This window comes from Molothrus ater, chromosome 4 (assembly GCF_012460135.2).
Source record: "Molothrus ater isolate BHLD 08-10-18 breed brown headed cowbird chromosome 4, BPBGC_Mater_1.1, whole genome shotgun sequence".
In the NCBI taxonomy this organism is placed as follows: Eukaryota; Metazoa; Chordata; class Aves; order Passeriformes; family Icteridae; genus Molothrus; species Molothrus ater.
Window position 1 is genome coordinate 44519742 of NC_050481.2, and position 16336 is coordinate 44536077.

General features: G+C 35.8%; 1 protein-coding gene across 1 annotated transcript in view; it reads left to right on the forward strand.

Annotated features, from left to right (window-relative positions):
• DLC1 (DLC1 Rho GTPase activating protein) overlaps positions 1-16336 on the forward strand; it is a 200480-nt gene that overhangs the window by 26053 nt on the left and 158091 nt on the right. Inside the window, exons 2-3 of the mRNA XM_036382058.2 lie at positions 11015-11164; positions 13647-13787. Of these exons, the coding sequence (XP_036237951.1) occupies positions 11015-11164; positions 13647-13787 (291 nt within the window). The remainder of the gene's footprint in view (positions 1-11014; positions 11165-13646; positions 13788-16336) is intronic.

Here is a 16336-nt window from a genome sequence, read left to right on the forward strand (position 1 = left end):
TTCTCAAAACCTCTAATTATCATTCATTACTATTTGCTAAGAATTCAAAGTGTGAGAGCAAACTTGCTTTTCAATGATTTTTTTTTTTTGAGCTGTCTGGATTCTTTCTAAATGTGGCTGAAAAGCAATAACAATTTCCTTGATCAACATTTCCACTCCCGACATGTTTGATCCCAATCCCAGTTTTGGGGGGCTTGTTTTGTTTGTGACTAACCTTTCATGTAGTTAAACTAAGTCTGATATGAACATCTAATTTTGTAATCCTTTTGTTGAAACCCTTTTATTGAGGCAAGTTCTGAACATTGAAGTTTATTGGGCATTAACCCAAACCTGAATGTCTTATTCACAAACTAAAATGTTATCCCCATTCAAGATCAAGAGTTTTGCTACCACTTCATCAGTAGCCAATTAAAGCTCTCATAAATATCAGTGTGCAGTGAATTGTGATACAAAAGTAACCTTAGTTTAAATCTCACTGTGCAGAAGTAATTTAGTAAGAAGGTGATTGTCACTGAGACAATCCAATTTTCACATGGGAAAACCCGAGCTCTTTCCCAAGAAAACAAAGCACTGAAATTTCTTCCTCTGAATATACAAGATTAGCAAGGGTTTTTCTCATGCTATCATGTTCTCTTACAAACGTCTGACATAAAAAAATATTTCTGGAATTTCTTCAGCTTCATAGGCCGGCAAAGCTAAAGAATAGATGGGTGAATTAAGAGACAGAGAACAGCAGTTTGCTGCTGCTTTTTGACAATACGCCTCTCTTTCAGACCCTCAGCAAGTTACTAATTTACACACTCCCTAAGTTCTTTGTTTTGGTATACTGAAGAAAAACATTTGAGAAGATGTCAAGACCCTACAATATCTGTAAAATCAGCTTAACCGCACCAGCAAAAAACAAGATTACAGTTAAGTAATCACTTTGCACTTCACAATTTAATTACAAGCTTTTTGCAAGAAAAAATAAAATTCAGTACAACTTTTTGTCCTGCCTTTTTTAGTCTTCCCTGGCCAGTACTGATATTTTGGGGTTGCACAGAAGACCCTGATAGGCACTACACCTTTCCCAGGGACTGTGTTCAGCTGTACCCCCAGTCGCTTTCTGGAACTTTCTGGAAACAAGTACTGATACAAGGAAAGCTAAGTGATAGGTTGGGCAAATAAATGAGAGAACAGGAGTTTGTTAGAACCAGGAATTTGGGGAAAATTAAAGTAACCATACAACCATGACTTGTATCAGATAATGATTTAGATATCTACTTTTTAAAACTGAATTTGGAGTACAGCTATAAACAGAACAAAATGCAAAGTTGCTAAGGACTTATTTTCTGATCACCTCTGATTTTTGAAATACTAAATTGTTATCAATATCATGTAAGGTGAAAGTATATTTTTAGTCATTGTCTACTATAAGATTTTATAGAGGATTTACTATACAGTAGCAAACATCCACTAGAGTTTGTCTGGCAATAAGAGAGTGGGTTGATTTTCAGTGCTTCATAGCAATAATTTACAGCTCTGTAATCTCATACACCCAGGGTGCTTATAACCTAAGAGTATGAAACTCTGAATATTCTGATAAAAGTGCAGAATAATGTCTGGTTTGTGTGAATGTTCCCTTTGCCTGATATTCGGTATCTCAGAGAATCAGCTGATTAACCTGAAGTAGCTTAGGGGATTCAAGAGACCTCACTCACTCCTCTATGTTTGGGGTTTATTTTTCCTGTTGTTTTCTCATCCCTCTTAGTTCTAGTGACACATGTACTTTATGGTTAAAGGATGTATTTTTCTCAGATTCTTGTCTTTCCCCTCAATATGCTGTATGCTTACTTAGGTGTTTGTGTCACCATCCCTGGAGATATATAAAGGATGTGAAGATGTGGCACTTAGGGACATGGTTTAGTGGTGGACTTGAAGGGGTTGGGTTTATAGTTGGACTTAATGATCTTAATAGTCTTTTCCAAGCAAAATGATTCTCTGATTCTAACTAAACCAATTGTGTCATTCAAGATCATATGCAAGGGTAAGTAGCATTCTGAGAATCTGTTATGGTGGTTTTGTGGCAGAAAACATTCTGCCTCTGAAAGAAACAGTGCTATTTTGAAGTTCACTGTTTCTAAACAAATTCAGTTATTACAGAAAAGTTTAAATTCTCAGCTACTCTATATGTTATGAAATGTCTGCACAAGGAAAACACAACTGTGCTATAACTTCTGCAAGTTTGCAACAACCTTTATCATAAATGGCTACATTTGCCACAATAAGAAATTCTTTAAACAATTCTCCTAGGTCTCTTACATGAATTTATAAAAATCTTCAGTTAGTGCATTGTTTTTGGATCAAATTAACCAGATGTAGCACCAAAATATTTAAAAATATTTTCAAACAGCTCTGCATGGAAACAAATGTCTCTCTACACGGGAGTGCACGAAAGGTTTGCAGCACAACAAAGAACTAAACAAAACAACCACCCCAAATTATGTCTTACATTTTTTCCACCTTGACAATAGGATCATAATCTCATCCTGCCATATATAGAACACCCCCCATTTCATCACATAGACTCACCTCTTTTAGGCTCCATTCTTAATTTAACTCTTCATACATTTAGGCATTTTAACCATCTAAGACAATAATTTCTGCTCCTCACCTGAAAGAAGGGAGAGCACTGAGTGCTGAGTGTTATGGATTTTGATTTTTTTGCTTTGATATTTTTCCCACTGAACAAAGTTGGTCCCTTCTACAGTAGAGAAGATTAACTGATGGCACATTAAAGTAGGTCTTATGTACCTGGTTTGATACTTTTTCTTCCTTGATCTTGTGTGTCCCTTCAGACACAAGATTGCTTCAGCTCCCCGAGATTCAATATGGTGGTATATACCTTTCTATATCTTCTAGATTTCCATACAAGAACTTCTCCCCTCCTTATTTTTTTACCACCAACTGTGCAGTTCCATTTTTTATTTTTTGCCTCTTTAGAGAGGTGTTCATAATCTAGTCATGCTTCAGGGTACAGGGAGGAAAAGATTCCTTGTTGAATGCACCATATCTCAGCTTTCCTTGATTCCTTTTTTCTTCTCATGGCCTCCTCCAGATATGAGATGTATTGGAAAATGTTTACGTCTGGCACAGAAACCTAGTGAATCTCTCATGTAAAATGCTAACCTGAGCAAGCTTACTAAAACCAGAAGGATAAATGCAGACTTTTCTGTTTCTACTTAGATAGCTAATTAACTTACATAAGCACTGGCCTGATTTCAATATGTTGCAGGCTATGACAAAATCTTCCTGCATTTTGTCATTCAAGGTATAAAAATTCTCAATCAACTCCTAATAAGGAGCCAACCAATCTCTCTGGTTAAGTAACCAGCTAAACCCATTCTTCTTGTATGAAGAATTTTTTATGAAATTTTTATAGGACAAAGAAAAGAGAATAAAGGAAATTTTCTGTAATGTGTTAACTGAACTTGAAACATTCAGTGGTAAATCTTCCCCTTCACCTCACCCCCACACACTCCCACACATGAATAATATTGGACCCTATTGTTAAGGTATGAGTATTGTTAATAATCAAATTTTTAAGGTATGGTTAGCAGGGGCATTGTGTTATGTATTTTGATAGGCTGTTTTTTTTCATTTATTGATGTCACAATCATATGAATGAAAAGATATCTTACCTAAAAAGACAGAGTTGACAGTGCAACCTGTATTCTCAAAACTCTTCATTTACTAGGGTAGCATGAAAACCATTTAGGACAAGAACTCCTATTTCTCACCTATTTAGAATGTGCAGAGATTTCTTTTAATTCTCATGTCTGTATTAGGCCTGATTCAAAGTCCATTGCAATTGTGGAAACAGTTGGAATTGTTTTAAGAGGCTGCTCAGTACTAGTCTTGCTCTGTCTTCAGGTATTTCAGGGTAGAGTATCAGTAATAGAGTTTACATAGATACCGAGCATTTCCTAGATTCTATGTTTTCACTGGTAAACTGGAGGACAAACCAGGCTTTGTATTTGTTCTTCTTCCTCTGCTCCCTTTGTACTGTGTTCAGTGCAGTGCAAAACAGAAACTATTTGGTTTGCTGTCCATTTGTAAACAATTCCTCACTTCCATGTTTGAAATGCACTACATTATAAAGACATATAAAGTGTAAGTACCATTCACTTATTGGTGTATGTGTAACACATGCCAACAAACATGTATCAAAGCTAAGTTTCATGTCACTGATGCTGATTTAATTGCTGATTAATAGAATGGTCTCTATTTTTCCTCGTTTCAGTCCTTGATTTATAGTATAATAGAAAAGAAACAAGATCACTGAAGTATTTTCTTGCTGATTTTTGCACAAAATTTCTAGATCTGAGGTACTTTTTCAATAATAAAAAAATGTACCATCAGTTATCTATCACTCACATTCACATCACATTTCTATTTAATTATAGTATTTCTCCAGTCTAATAATTAGTGTTCAGATTACTGTTAAAATATTCTTCACAAAGGAGTCTTTCCACTCACAGCAAACAGAAATAGGGTCCAATAAAGGTAAAGATATGATTTTTTGCTTACTTTGTAAGTCATAATCATTAAATTATAGTCATAAAATGTGATTTTAGAATAATTACAATGCTAATTTAGAAAATATCAAGAAGATCAAAGCACAAAAGTAACCAAATTTGTTTATGCTGGAAAGAGGATGATTAATTACATTATGTTTACTGATACTTCTTTCCACCCAGTGAACAGAAATTACATTCATATTGTGCTCTATGTCTCTATGGAATTTGATTTCGGCAAATTTCTGTAGTCTTAATCCTGGAATGATGCAAAGTCAGGGATGCCTGCTGGGAGCTGGATGTCATCAGACTGGCTACTGTAATCAAGTGTAACTCCAAAGACAGCAGGATTTCATATATCATTTATACTTTATGAAATTATAGTGAAAGCATAAGATAATTATCTTCTACATCGGACAGGATTTACCATTTTGAGTTGGTTAACTTTGCATTTGTTTTTGCTTCTCTTAGTTACTGGAACTAGTGCCACCACTTATTTACATTAATATTACAGGAAAATTGGTATAATTCTAGTGTAGGAATGGCAGTCTGAGAAGTGCATGTTTTCCATTAATAGCTACCTGTGCTAATAGAGCATTAGCTAGAAAATCATCCTGATTGAGTTAGCTTAATACAGAGCTATTCCGCTTCAACAGCCACTTCAGGAGCGACTGCCACGCCATCCCTGCTGAGTTAACACAGCTGTGCAACAATGATTCCTCAGATTGTTTTGCACCAAGGTTTTTGAGTGATTTTCCATTTCATCAATAGCAAGTTGCTAAATTTCATTATTAAAACAACATCTCTGCTAGACAGTTTACTCTGCTGACATGAAACATGGAAAACTAGAATGCTAAAAAACCCCTAAAATTAGTAAATAGTCTATGGGTTGTGTATGTGTCTAGCAAAAAAAACAGCTGTAGAAAGGAAATTACTACAAAGGAAAGCTTTTGTTTGGATTAAATTGGCTTTGAATATGAAAGATGTCAAGTTTTTGCAATGGAAATCGGGTTAAGTTCAGGAGACAGTATCTGTGAAGAGCACATGTGTTTGAAAGACTTTAGAAAAAGTTAGACAAATTGAGATGCTGCACCTCACTTCTAGTGTGGAAATTTCCTTGTTCCTATAACTTACCAGTTGGGCATATTTGGATTTTTTGTTCTCTGTCACTTTTCAGCATATTTTATTCTTTTTCCAAGAGTGCAGCACTATCCCTGCAAGCACTCTGCTCTACAGAAGGAGACATATTTTTTGCCTAGAAGTAGAAAAGGCATTGGTTTTCTTGAGACAACATATTATTCAGAGATTGGTTTTCTAATGTGGTTGTGTTTTTTACTTTTTTCTGAGGATACAGTAGTGAAAATCAAAATTAGGTCCTAACATAGAAATCAAGGTCCTCTGAAAACTTCACTTTTGCAAACATCACTTATTTCTGTGTTTAACAGAAGTGAAAAAGCACAGGTATACTAGTGCTGTAGAACACTTTATATTTGGAAAGACTGATCAGTGATCTAAAGTTCTTGCAAGGAAAATGAGAAGAGAAGCTTTTTGAGAAGAAAAGCTATTCTCCAACAGCAAGTGTGACTGTGTAGATGAAGAGCTGCAGGAATATATGAGCATGTCTCCTTACCTGTGGTGTGTACACAGGTGTAGGCCTATGTCATTGGTTCCATTTTCAGTCTGCTCTATCTATTAGTTCAAATATTATTTATAATAGTAATCTTACTGTGATTTTTCTGGTTTCTAGGCTTGTATCTCATGTTAAAAAGGAAGAGAATGCTTTACCATGGGTTTTAATGTTCTCTGCCTGCAATCCCTCCATAATGAACAGGACTCTAATCACAGAATCATAGAATGGTTTGTGTTTGAAGAGATCTTTAAGATCCTCTAGTCCCAAATCCCCTGTCATGGGCAGATATATGGTACAATATAGCATAAAATTTAGAAAAAGATAAAATTCTTAGGTACTTTTCAAAGTTTGTAAACTCTACAGTTCACAATGTAGAAGGATGAAAATTACAAATTATTTGCATATCTGCTAGAAAAAATCATCAGACTAAATTCAAAACTGCATATTTTGCATTCTTCAATTGTTTCTTCCCATGAAAACCTTTATAGGATTAAATCAGTGATATATAATAAAATTCTCTTTTTTCAAAAAGGATTTTTCTAGCAAGGAAAGACAAGAATGAGTAATTTAATGCCATCTGAAATATATAGCATTAAGATAAGATTTTAACTCAGTCCAGCTGGCTACAGATCAAGAATACCAGGCAAAACTCAGCCAGCTCTTTCCATAAATGATCTCTTTCTTTTGTGGGTACTCCAGCTTGCCTTGTCAATTGTGTAAAAATCTTTCCTCTGCAATCCAAGTTTTCCTTTTCAAAGCAATTATGAACATCTTGACTCAAGAGTGTCAGGAAGGAGGTGGTGCCCTGATGGTCCTAGTAGGGGAATGTTTGAGTGGGATATTCTCTCCCCTCCTTAACCACAGAGGACTGCACTGGCACTGGGAGGGTCTGCTCAGTCTGGAAATCAGGAGATGCTTTCAAAGGGAGAACCTCCAGGGAAGGAGGGAGTGACTCAATCCCCCTGAAGGTAACATGAAAGATCACAAACTTAGTTTTTGAGTACCAATGTTTTTCTGTACAAAATTTTTGCTATGAAAATTAAAACAGGTTTTGCATTTGACAGTCTACACCCTTTTCAAAAGGTGTCCTTTACTTCAGCTCTAGTCAGCCAAAAGAGGTATGTGGGAAAAGAGACTGCAATAGGGATTGTGTGTGTGATGTAAAACAGTGGCTAGAGGGGGAAGGCAAAAACACACTTGGAGAAATGCATGGTTTAAGACAGCAAGGAAGTGAAATACATCCAGCTCCATTTTCCCATGCCTGGATAAAACAGAATAGATGTATTAAATCCAAATTTAGGGTCATACCCTTTAATTGGTTTCTTCTGTTTGAGTTGGTTAAAATAATTGTAATGTATTGCCAGTATGGGTATGAAATTCTTGAAACCATAAATAAAAAGGAGGGAGTAACTTCTTTCTAGAGCTACTCTGATTAATGCTGCCTTCATACAGGGGTTTTTCTTCATCAAGTGTTTAAAACAACAATTATAGTATGTGTAGAGAATATTATATTCAGAAATTGTCAGGTCTTCTCACATGTTGCAACTTGGTAGTAAAAAGACACACAAGCACTTGAAGATATGGGAGTACATAGTGGGAAAATGTAGTGTTATTCTTGTCAATAATGATATGAGCTCCAAATTCACAAAAGCTAAAAAAACTGGCTAAATCTCATTTGCAGGCATGTTCTCAAAAATATTTTCATTCTATCAACATTGTTTACTGATGATAGCAACAGGACTTATAGACTGTTTTCCTCCTTTTAAAAACATTTGGGGTTTTATAATTTAGGCAATAATTCAAATAATTCAAGCATCTTCATTCTAGGAAGAGTTACAATGTTTTCTGTTCTAAACATATGGATATATTCAAATTTAATTAGCTTCTTTATCACACCAGTGAGGATACAGATTAAAAGAAATATTGTTTTTTCCAGTTCATGACCTAAACTATTTCCTTCTTGTGTGGAGACATGTTAAAAATAAAATCTCCAGACAAATAACATATCGAGTTTGACCTACTGTTTATATTTGTTCTTCATGCCTGAATTGCCCTATACAAATGTCTTAAGGCAGAAATTAAGGTTGTAAGGGCTTTCTTTGATCAGACATCTTCTAATGGCCAAGTTTCGACTTCATAATGGTAAAGGTAGGATTTCTGTATAATTCTATAAATGTAATTTATATGTTTGCATTCTAATTTGCAAGGTACATAGCTACCAGTGGGAAATAATGTGAAAAAACTGGAAGCAAAGGAAATACTGTGTTTTCAAAAGAAAACAAATTAATTGCTAATACCTTGCTGGCTATTGATTGTATCATACATCAGTAATAAAATCTCAGAATATACACAAAAGGGAGATACAAAAAAGATAGGAAGGTTATAAAGCTCATGGAAATTCATTGGAGACTATCAAGGCTAAAACTGTCTAAACATAAATTAATCTTATAATAAGATTTGTTCTATGTGTTGTGATGAATTTCTAACTCAGGATTAGCCTTTTTTATTTTATGTGTTAATTGTTTTGTATGATGCTTAGACTTGCATATAAACAAATTGATTGTGCCCCAGCAAAAGAGGTGTTTAGTAAGTTGTAAAAGCAGAAAGTATAGTAAAAATGTTAAATTTCTTATGTTGATGTGAACACTAGCCAGAACCACAAAGTTAGGACTTCTAAACAGAATACTTAAATTCCATAATGATAATAATATTGTTTTCTGAAAGCAGTGTTTTCCTGCAAGGCCAGCACATTATGTCAAGCCTGAGTATCACTTTCAGCAATAGTTTGCCACCTCTTCATTTCAGCAGATTCTTCTCCAGCACTCTCAATCTGCTGCATACAAAGCAAGTTTATACTATTTTGGCAGGATGAATCAAACAATTTACTAGGGGAAAATTCCAGAATTTATTTTTTTTTGTCTTTGAGTGAAATACCTCATATCTCTCTAGCCTGAGAAAAAAACAAAACCAAAACCAACCGCAAAACCAACAAACTTAAAACCCCCACCCAGCCACCACCACTTCTTTTGTTGTGGTGTGGCAGTGAATTTCTGGTTTTTAAGTCCAGTGTCAATATTAGGTTGATTAGCCTTCGCGGTGGTGTATTTCCAAGCAAAACCAACAGAAATAAAAACACAGTGAGGTGACTGTGTAGGAAGCCAGTTTAGTAACAGCACTGGCATCCTCTGGATGTGTAAACTGGCGACAGTCTTGCTCACCATGGAGAACACGGCCCCTGTCACAAAGCAGATCATGTCTACTCTGTTAGCAGACACTCAGCTGCTCCACTGGGCTTTCTGTACCCATACAGATTAGATGAAATAACTGTTCTGACATTTGTAGACCTCAGGTATCAATTTAACATCAGTTAAAACGAAGATCCATGCAGTGACAATGAATCATTTGGGACATTGCATTTTCAATTTGGAAGAAAGTGAAACTTAGCCCATTTTGGTGATTTCTGAGGTATTTTTAGGTGATATTCTTTCACCATCACTCTAAACTCAGTTCAAATTCATTAGAGGCTCCTGCAAACTCAGCAGCTTTTTTAGAAAACCTTTGCATTGTACATTGTTTATAACTCTGCTATGGACTGACAGATTTGTTTTTCTACTTTTCTAGGATTTCGTTAAGTAACCATCACATCTGTCTGGACCTAAAGATCATGTAGAATGTGGTTTTTATGACTATTTTATCTGTACATATCCTTTAATTCTAGCAGGAAACACCTAATTCATGTTTTGCAAGGCTTTGAAGCAGTCTATGAAAATCCTGCTAATCCTACCAAGAGAAGTCTCTGTATAGCCTGAAAAACAGTTTAGTGACTATAAAATAAAAGGCTAATTTGGACACTTATATTGCCTACTTCTCGGGCACAATGATGCAATTGTAACATCTTTGCATCCATTTCTTGAGAAGGATTTAAAAAATATTATCTCAAGTTAATGAAACTTCGTATTTTCTAAATTCAAATTATGAAAATCCATACAAGAACTAGTAGGGGTTTTCACTGTCCTGAATTCTGAGGCAGGCTAGTTATCTAACTTTTGTGTTAAGTCTCTATATAAAAGGGAAAGCGAGGAACTCCTTGAGAGCATTATTTAGTCTGTCTAATTGAAGATCTTGCTTTGAGTTGCACTTTTGAGGATCTGCTCTGCCTCCTTTTTCTACAGAGTACAGGGAAATTAGCCACATAACCTGGGTGTTTGGGGCTGTGATGTGAATACCCCCCCATCCAGCTCTCTTTCCAATCAGAGGATATCTGATGCTGTGTTCACTATTACCCTATTACCTAGATGTAGCTCATGTGTATCAAGAATTTCCAACGAAGAAAGAAATCTCTGCTGCAAATCAACAGAACATAGTTACACTACTGAGTTCCATGAAGAAAAGAAGTTGGGGTTATTGTCAGCTGGAAAATGGCCTCTTGGAACTTGTCTCCTGTTTCCATCACAGATTAATCATCATTTGTACTTGTACAATCAAGTTAATTAATTTGGGCTGAATATTTTGAGGGCTGTTTAGAATCCACAGCTGTTTTGAAAGTATGTGTGTCCAGGTAATGATGCATTTATTCCAAACAATTGTGCTGTTAAAAAATTTAATCGCTATAATGGATGTATATAAAAAATTAGTATAAAATATTTTTTCAGCAGTTCATTCCATCAATACTCAGTAAGGTGGTTACAAAAAGCATTATTAAAAAAAATTCTGCTCATTATTTAGTGTTCTTTCCTGGTAAATAAAGAAAAAGAGCTTTCATAATTTAAGGTTGTTCTTTCCAACTAGTACCATTTCACATTTAACAGTTGTATTTTCTGTTCCATAGGAAATAACAGAGGATCGGGATCGTTCACGACTGGATTCAATGGTGCTGTTAATTATGAAACTGGACCAGCTTGACCAGGATATTGAAAATGCTCTCAGTGCAGGCTCTTCCCCATCCAGCACCCCGACATACAAACGGAGGCATATACCTGTAATCAAGTTTTATTATTATTATTCTAAATAGAATCTCTTTTTGCTTCACCTTTTTCTTTCAGTCGTCACATTTTTCAGCTCCTTAATTTAGAACTAAAGCTCTTTTTGTGAAGAATTTGACTTGTATTTTTTTTGTTTGTGTGTATGTGTGTACCTGTTTTGAAGGCAATAATATTGCCATCCATTATTTCCTTTTGGCAACCTCTCATAAATGAGAGCTTCAGAACTCCCAGATAAAACAAAAGGAGATCAACAAGAGTCAGAAAATGTCTGGCTCTCTAATTATCACCTACTGCAAATGGAGAGTCAGTACAGGCTCAGGGTCACACCAGTCTCAGAACATGAGTATGTGTCATTTGACATTACATAGAATGAAAGTAAGTCTGACCTACAGGTCTTTTTTTTCTGATAGGGGAAGGAAAAAAAGCCCTTAGTCATTCAAAGTAATATTCTGGGCAGAACTTGAATTATGTAATGCAGGGGTTTTTTTATTCACTTAAAAGGATCATTCTTTGCTGAGAATAATTCAAAAGGGGATGGTACAGCTTACAAACATGACTGATGCATTCTCTTTTTTTCTGTAAAATGTTTACATATGTAACTCTGAAGAACATGAAATGGCTGATCCAAGCTACTCTTGTGCAGGCTTCTTGTTAATTTCACCCACATGTGCTGCAGCTGTTTTTCAGTTCAAGAAACCTGAGAAACACTGCCCCAAGATCTCTAGACTAGCATTCATATCATTTTTTTTGGTTAGTGATATTCTCTTTTAAATAACAAGGAGTTTTTCCTTTGAAAGCCAGGCTTCATTATTGCTAAGTGAGTGGTCTGTAGGTGAGAAAAGCTGTATTTCACTGGGTTTGATCAGCTGAAAATTACATAATGTGTCATTTTTAGAGGAAATCACATAATTTCACTTTCCATTGTTAAACATTTTCCCACTGAATATCAATGTTCTCACAGAATCTCCTGAAACACACTGATGACACAGGAAACCTGAAATACAGTGTTGACATCTGTGCTCTGTATCTCACCAATCCATGCCAGCACTTTAGCTAATTTCTTACAGCAGTAAAGGGAGCAGAGGTAATGTGTATGAGTAACCCTGCCTGACAATCAGAGGTGGTGCTTGCTCCCATGCTGCAAAGCAGCTCTGCAGAAAGACTGCTTGCATCAAATATGGAATATATGCTATCTATGGACAGTGATTTCCTAGAATTTTTGAGCCTTTGATTGTTGTGGACCAGAGGATCAAAAGATCTGTTTTTCAAGATATATAGGTATTGAGTTCAGGTTTATATTTATATTATAGTAAGAAATCATTTGAATATGATGTAAAAACCTGGGTGATGCAGCAGAGATCATAGTTCTGCACCATGGCAGCATAGCTCTGCTAACTAGAAATTTTTGAGAGCAGCTGTAGCCAAACTGACTGCTACAGAGGCTGCTCCGTGGCTCTGCTGCATTTCCCAGTGCTTCCCATTGCAGATGACTCACTGGCAGGAAATATCTGACTCAAATACATGGTCCTACCAGGAGTCCAGCCTTGTCCCTGATTTCTAATGCTTTTCAGAACACCACACTCTCATGTACATGGCATATAGGCACCTGTCTAAATAGCAGCTTTGGCTTGGCAGACCAGAAATTTAACAGGAACTAACGAATCAAAGGGTGCTGAATCTTTTCAGATGAGGAGCAGAACCCCTGAGATGACTCTGCCTCATATTTCACCTATTCTAGGAACCTGGCATAAGGAAACTGAAGCTTTGTCTGCAAGGAGCTTTCTGGGATTAAGGGTTCAGGAGATTTTTTGCATCCTGTGTACCTGTATTCATGCAGGCTGCACCTCATCTAAAAATCCTGACAGCATATGGCTGGTTCTACACATAGCCAGTGTCACAATTTATCTGCAAACAGTATAATCCCTTGCCCTCACCCTATGCAGTAAATCAAGCATGTGCTAAATTTTTACTTCCTCAACAATAAAATATACTGTATATCTTCTTTTTATTCTCAGAAAGAGGAATGTAATCAGTCATTAAAAGTAAGAGCATTTTAACCAGAAATGGTATTTGGGTGATAAGTGTCTGGTGATTCAAGAAAACTGAGGAGCTGTACCTCTGAATTGTATAAACTGCTGGAGGGTGAAGTCATTTCATCTGCGTAATGGCTTACAGATGTTCACTAGCCTGCAGTGCTGCAGAGACAGAAGGTGGGAGCACACAGGAAATACTGAATATCAGAGAAAAATGCCAAACTTCCGCATCCCTTAACTGATTTTTCTTACCTTGCATTCTACCATTTAGCTTTGATGTTAGTAGTGATTTATAATTTCAGAACAGCAACTAATGCAAATCACCACATTGAAAAATACAGCAAGCATATATATTTAAGTGAGCTTGCCTAAATATTTTCATTATTTAGCAGAAATATGATTTTATTTCACATTTACTAAAGAGAGTTGCAAAATTTTTCTACAGGACGTTGAATCTGGTTCTGAAAGTGGAGTGGATGTTGCTTCAGTAAATCACTCACAGACTAACTTGTCTTCTAATATCCATGCTCCTGACCTAGCATCTCCCTCTTCAGTAGCCAGCTCTGGAGCTAAACCAAAGGCTGGGGTGAGTACAAAGGTTATATTTTTTTTTAAACTTCTCTCATTATTCCAGATTGGAAGTGAAGTTAAAAAATATTACACTATTCATTACTTGGATTGTACAACAGAATGTGTGTGACACTTAGGAAAAAAATGAAAGTGGTCTCAAAAGGCCATTTTAGTAGCTAACAATACTAGAAGTTTCACATTTAAACATACACTATTAACAGCTAATGATTACAATAAGCTGTGTTTTTACATGAGAAAATAATTTAAGGGAGTAATGCTGTTTAGGAAGGTAAGTTTTTCTTGAAGTGGGATCACTCAGAACATTTCCTAAATCTCATGAAAGGTTCTGCCAGAGAAAAATTGTGGCTGATTTATGATGTTCAAACCCAGTCATCCTGGTCCTCTTGAGTATCTACTACCCTACTGATCTGAGAATGTCATTCTAAGGCAAAATTTGGTGAGTGGTTCCAGGTGCTTCCTTAGGACAAAGGGGAACCTCTGAGCCAGCAGAGACTTTTCTGCTAGTCCCAGTGCATTCTAGGTGGTGAGGAAAGGCTGGCCTGAGAGTTCAGATATGGCAAGGAACCTCCTCTATATTCATTCATAGATACACAAAACTATTAGAAGCATGGTTCTTTCTTTTGCTGTTTTCTGTCTTTTGAAGAATTCTTCTTCATAATGTTTCAGCCATCAACATGTGCAGAAGTGTCCTAGGAACTCCTGGTACACTGTCTGTTCCCTCTTGAACTTGCTGTTTCCACTGCTCAAGAAGTATGGAAATCTAGACTTCTAAGTTTTGCCTATGCTGAAAAGTCTTAGCATAACTCCTACTCCATCTGTTCGCTTACTGAAATGTTTCTGGTTACCAGACCAGCAGAAAATCTAGGATAAAATATTAAAATGAAAATGTAGCTAGCATAAATATATGTTTAGAGCAAGTCTATAAAAAGTAAAATAGAAGCCACCTGCCACTTATGCTACAATAATAGCAAGTTAACTAATGCCTTAGATTGTGGCTAACAGAAGTTCTAATAAACATTTACATTTGGGATTGTTCACTTGTACAAAAATAAATTCACTTGTAATTTATCATCAGTGCATAACTATAGCAAATAGAGAGCTCTGCACTCTGTCACTGCATATATAGCAGCAAATTCTCAAATAAGTACATATGTTATTCTGGAAGGTGATATCCCATTTTACCAGACCCTCAGAAGCACCCAGAAACTTTTTCACTTTTTAAGGTATTAAACGTCCCTTTTGAATTTCTGTGTTTCTGCTAGTATTTGGAGAACTCTTGACACCTGGCTTTGCAGAAGTGTGGGTCACTTCCTGGGAGTTAGATATTATGTGTTAATTCAGCTTCAGCAAGTATCTTTCTGACTTTTGCTCTGATTAATATATCATGCTGAGCATATATGCTAATGTTATTATATAATTTTATAATTTTTTATGAGTGAAGTTAAATTTTTTCCAAACACAGCTCTCTTCTAAAGTTTTGCATTCTGCAACTCCTCCTACCTTGTAGCAATCCATGTAGTGATCTCCTCTGAAAATCCACAATGTGGTGTTCTGTCTATAAAGGAAACTTTTGGGGTTTGGGGAATTTTTTTGTTTTGTTTTTGTTTTTCTAGTTTTGATTTGGATTTTATTTGGGGATTATTTTGTCAGACTAGCTATAGGAATAAAATTATTCTGCACTTGAAACTCAGTGAGCTACTTTTTAATAGGAATGGGCTGCTTCAAAGATTTTGCTCCCTTTTTGGAGTTTGTAACTGCCGATCTCCAAGAGTTCCAGATGCTTAGACTCCAAGGACAACTTCTTTTGTTGTGTTTATTAATAGTATGTAAACAGGAGTGCAAGAGTGATTAGTTATATTATGGAATGATTTGTGGTATTTTTAAACAAACTATAACAAACAGTTGACTGCATCAAAGTCAGACTGTAAAGTTAAACACCACATCATATCCAGACCTGGGTAATGGGAATACCAAGGCAGGGCAGGGGGACATGAATCTGGATCTAGTTCCTGATAAAGAACTTGTAAAAGATATTAACTACACAGGATACAGTAATTTTGTGTACAGACAAACCATGTCTATTCATGTTCATTCAGCTTTATATGGATTTAAACCAAACTATTTCAAACAGTGTGAAAATGTGTTGGGATATCCATAAGCATAATTTGGTTTGATAGCCCTAGTGGAAATTATTCACTCATTGGTTTATGGAAAGCAGGATATTTTAAATTTTCACGAGAAGATTTTATAAAATGTTAAACAAGAATTGCATTTAAAATACAGTGTCAATTAGAATATTCTATGCAAATTAGTAATAAATATTATTTTAAATAAAACTGAGGTTATGTGAACGTATTTTCATGCACAAGTTGTTTAACATTTTGTGAAGGTTCACTTTGGATAGTCAAACCCATTCTTGTCAGTGTAAATGCCTGTGTACTGTACATATCCATATGTGCAAGCACCCACCTGCATGCTCACACACACAGAGAAATCCTTACTGAATGCAGGCAACACAAGGAGAAATAGGATTCTCCACAGAGC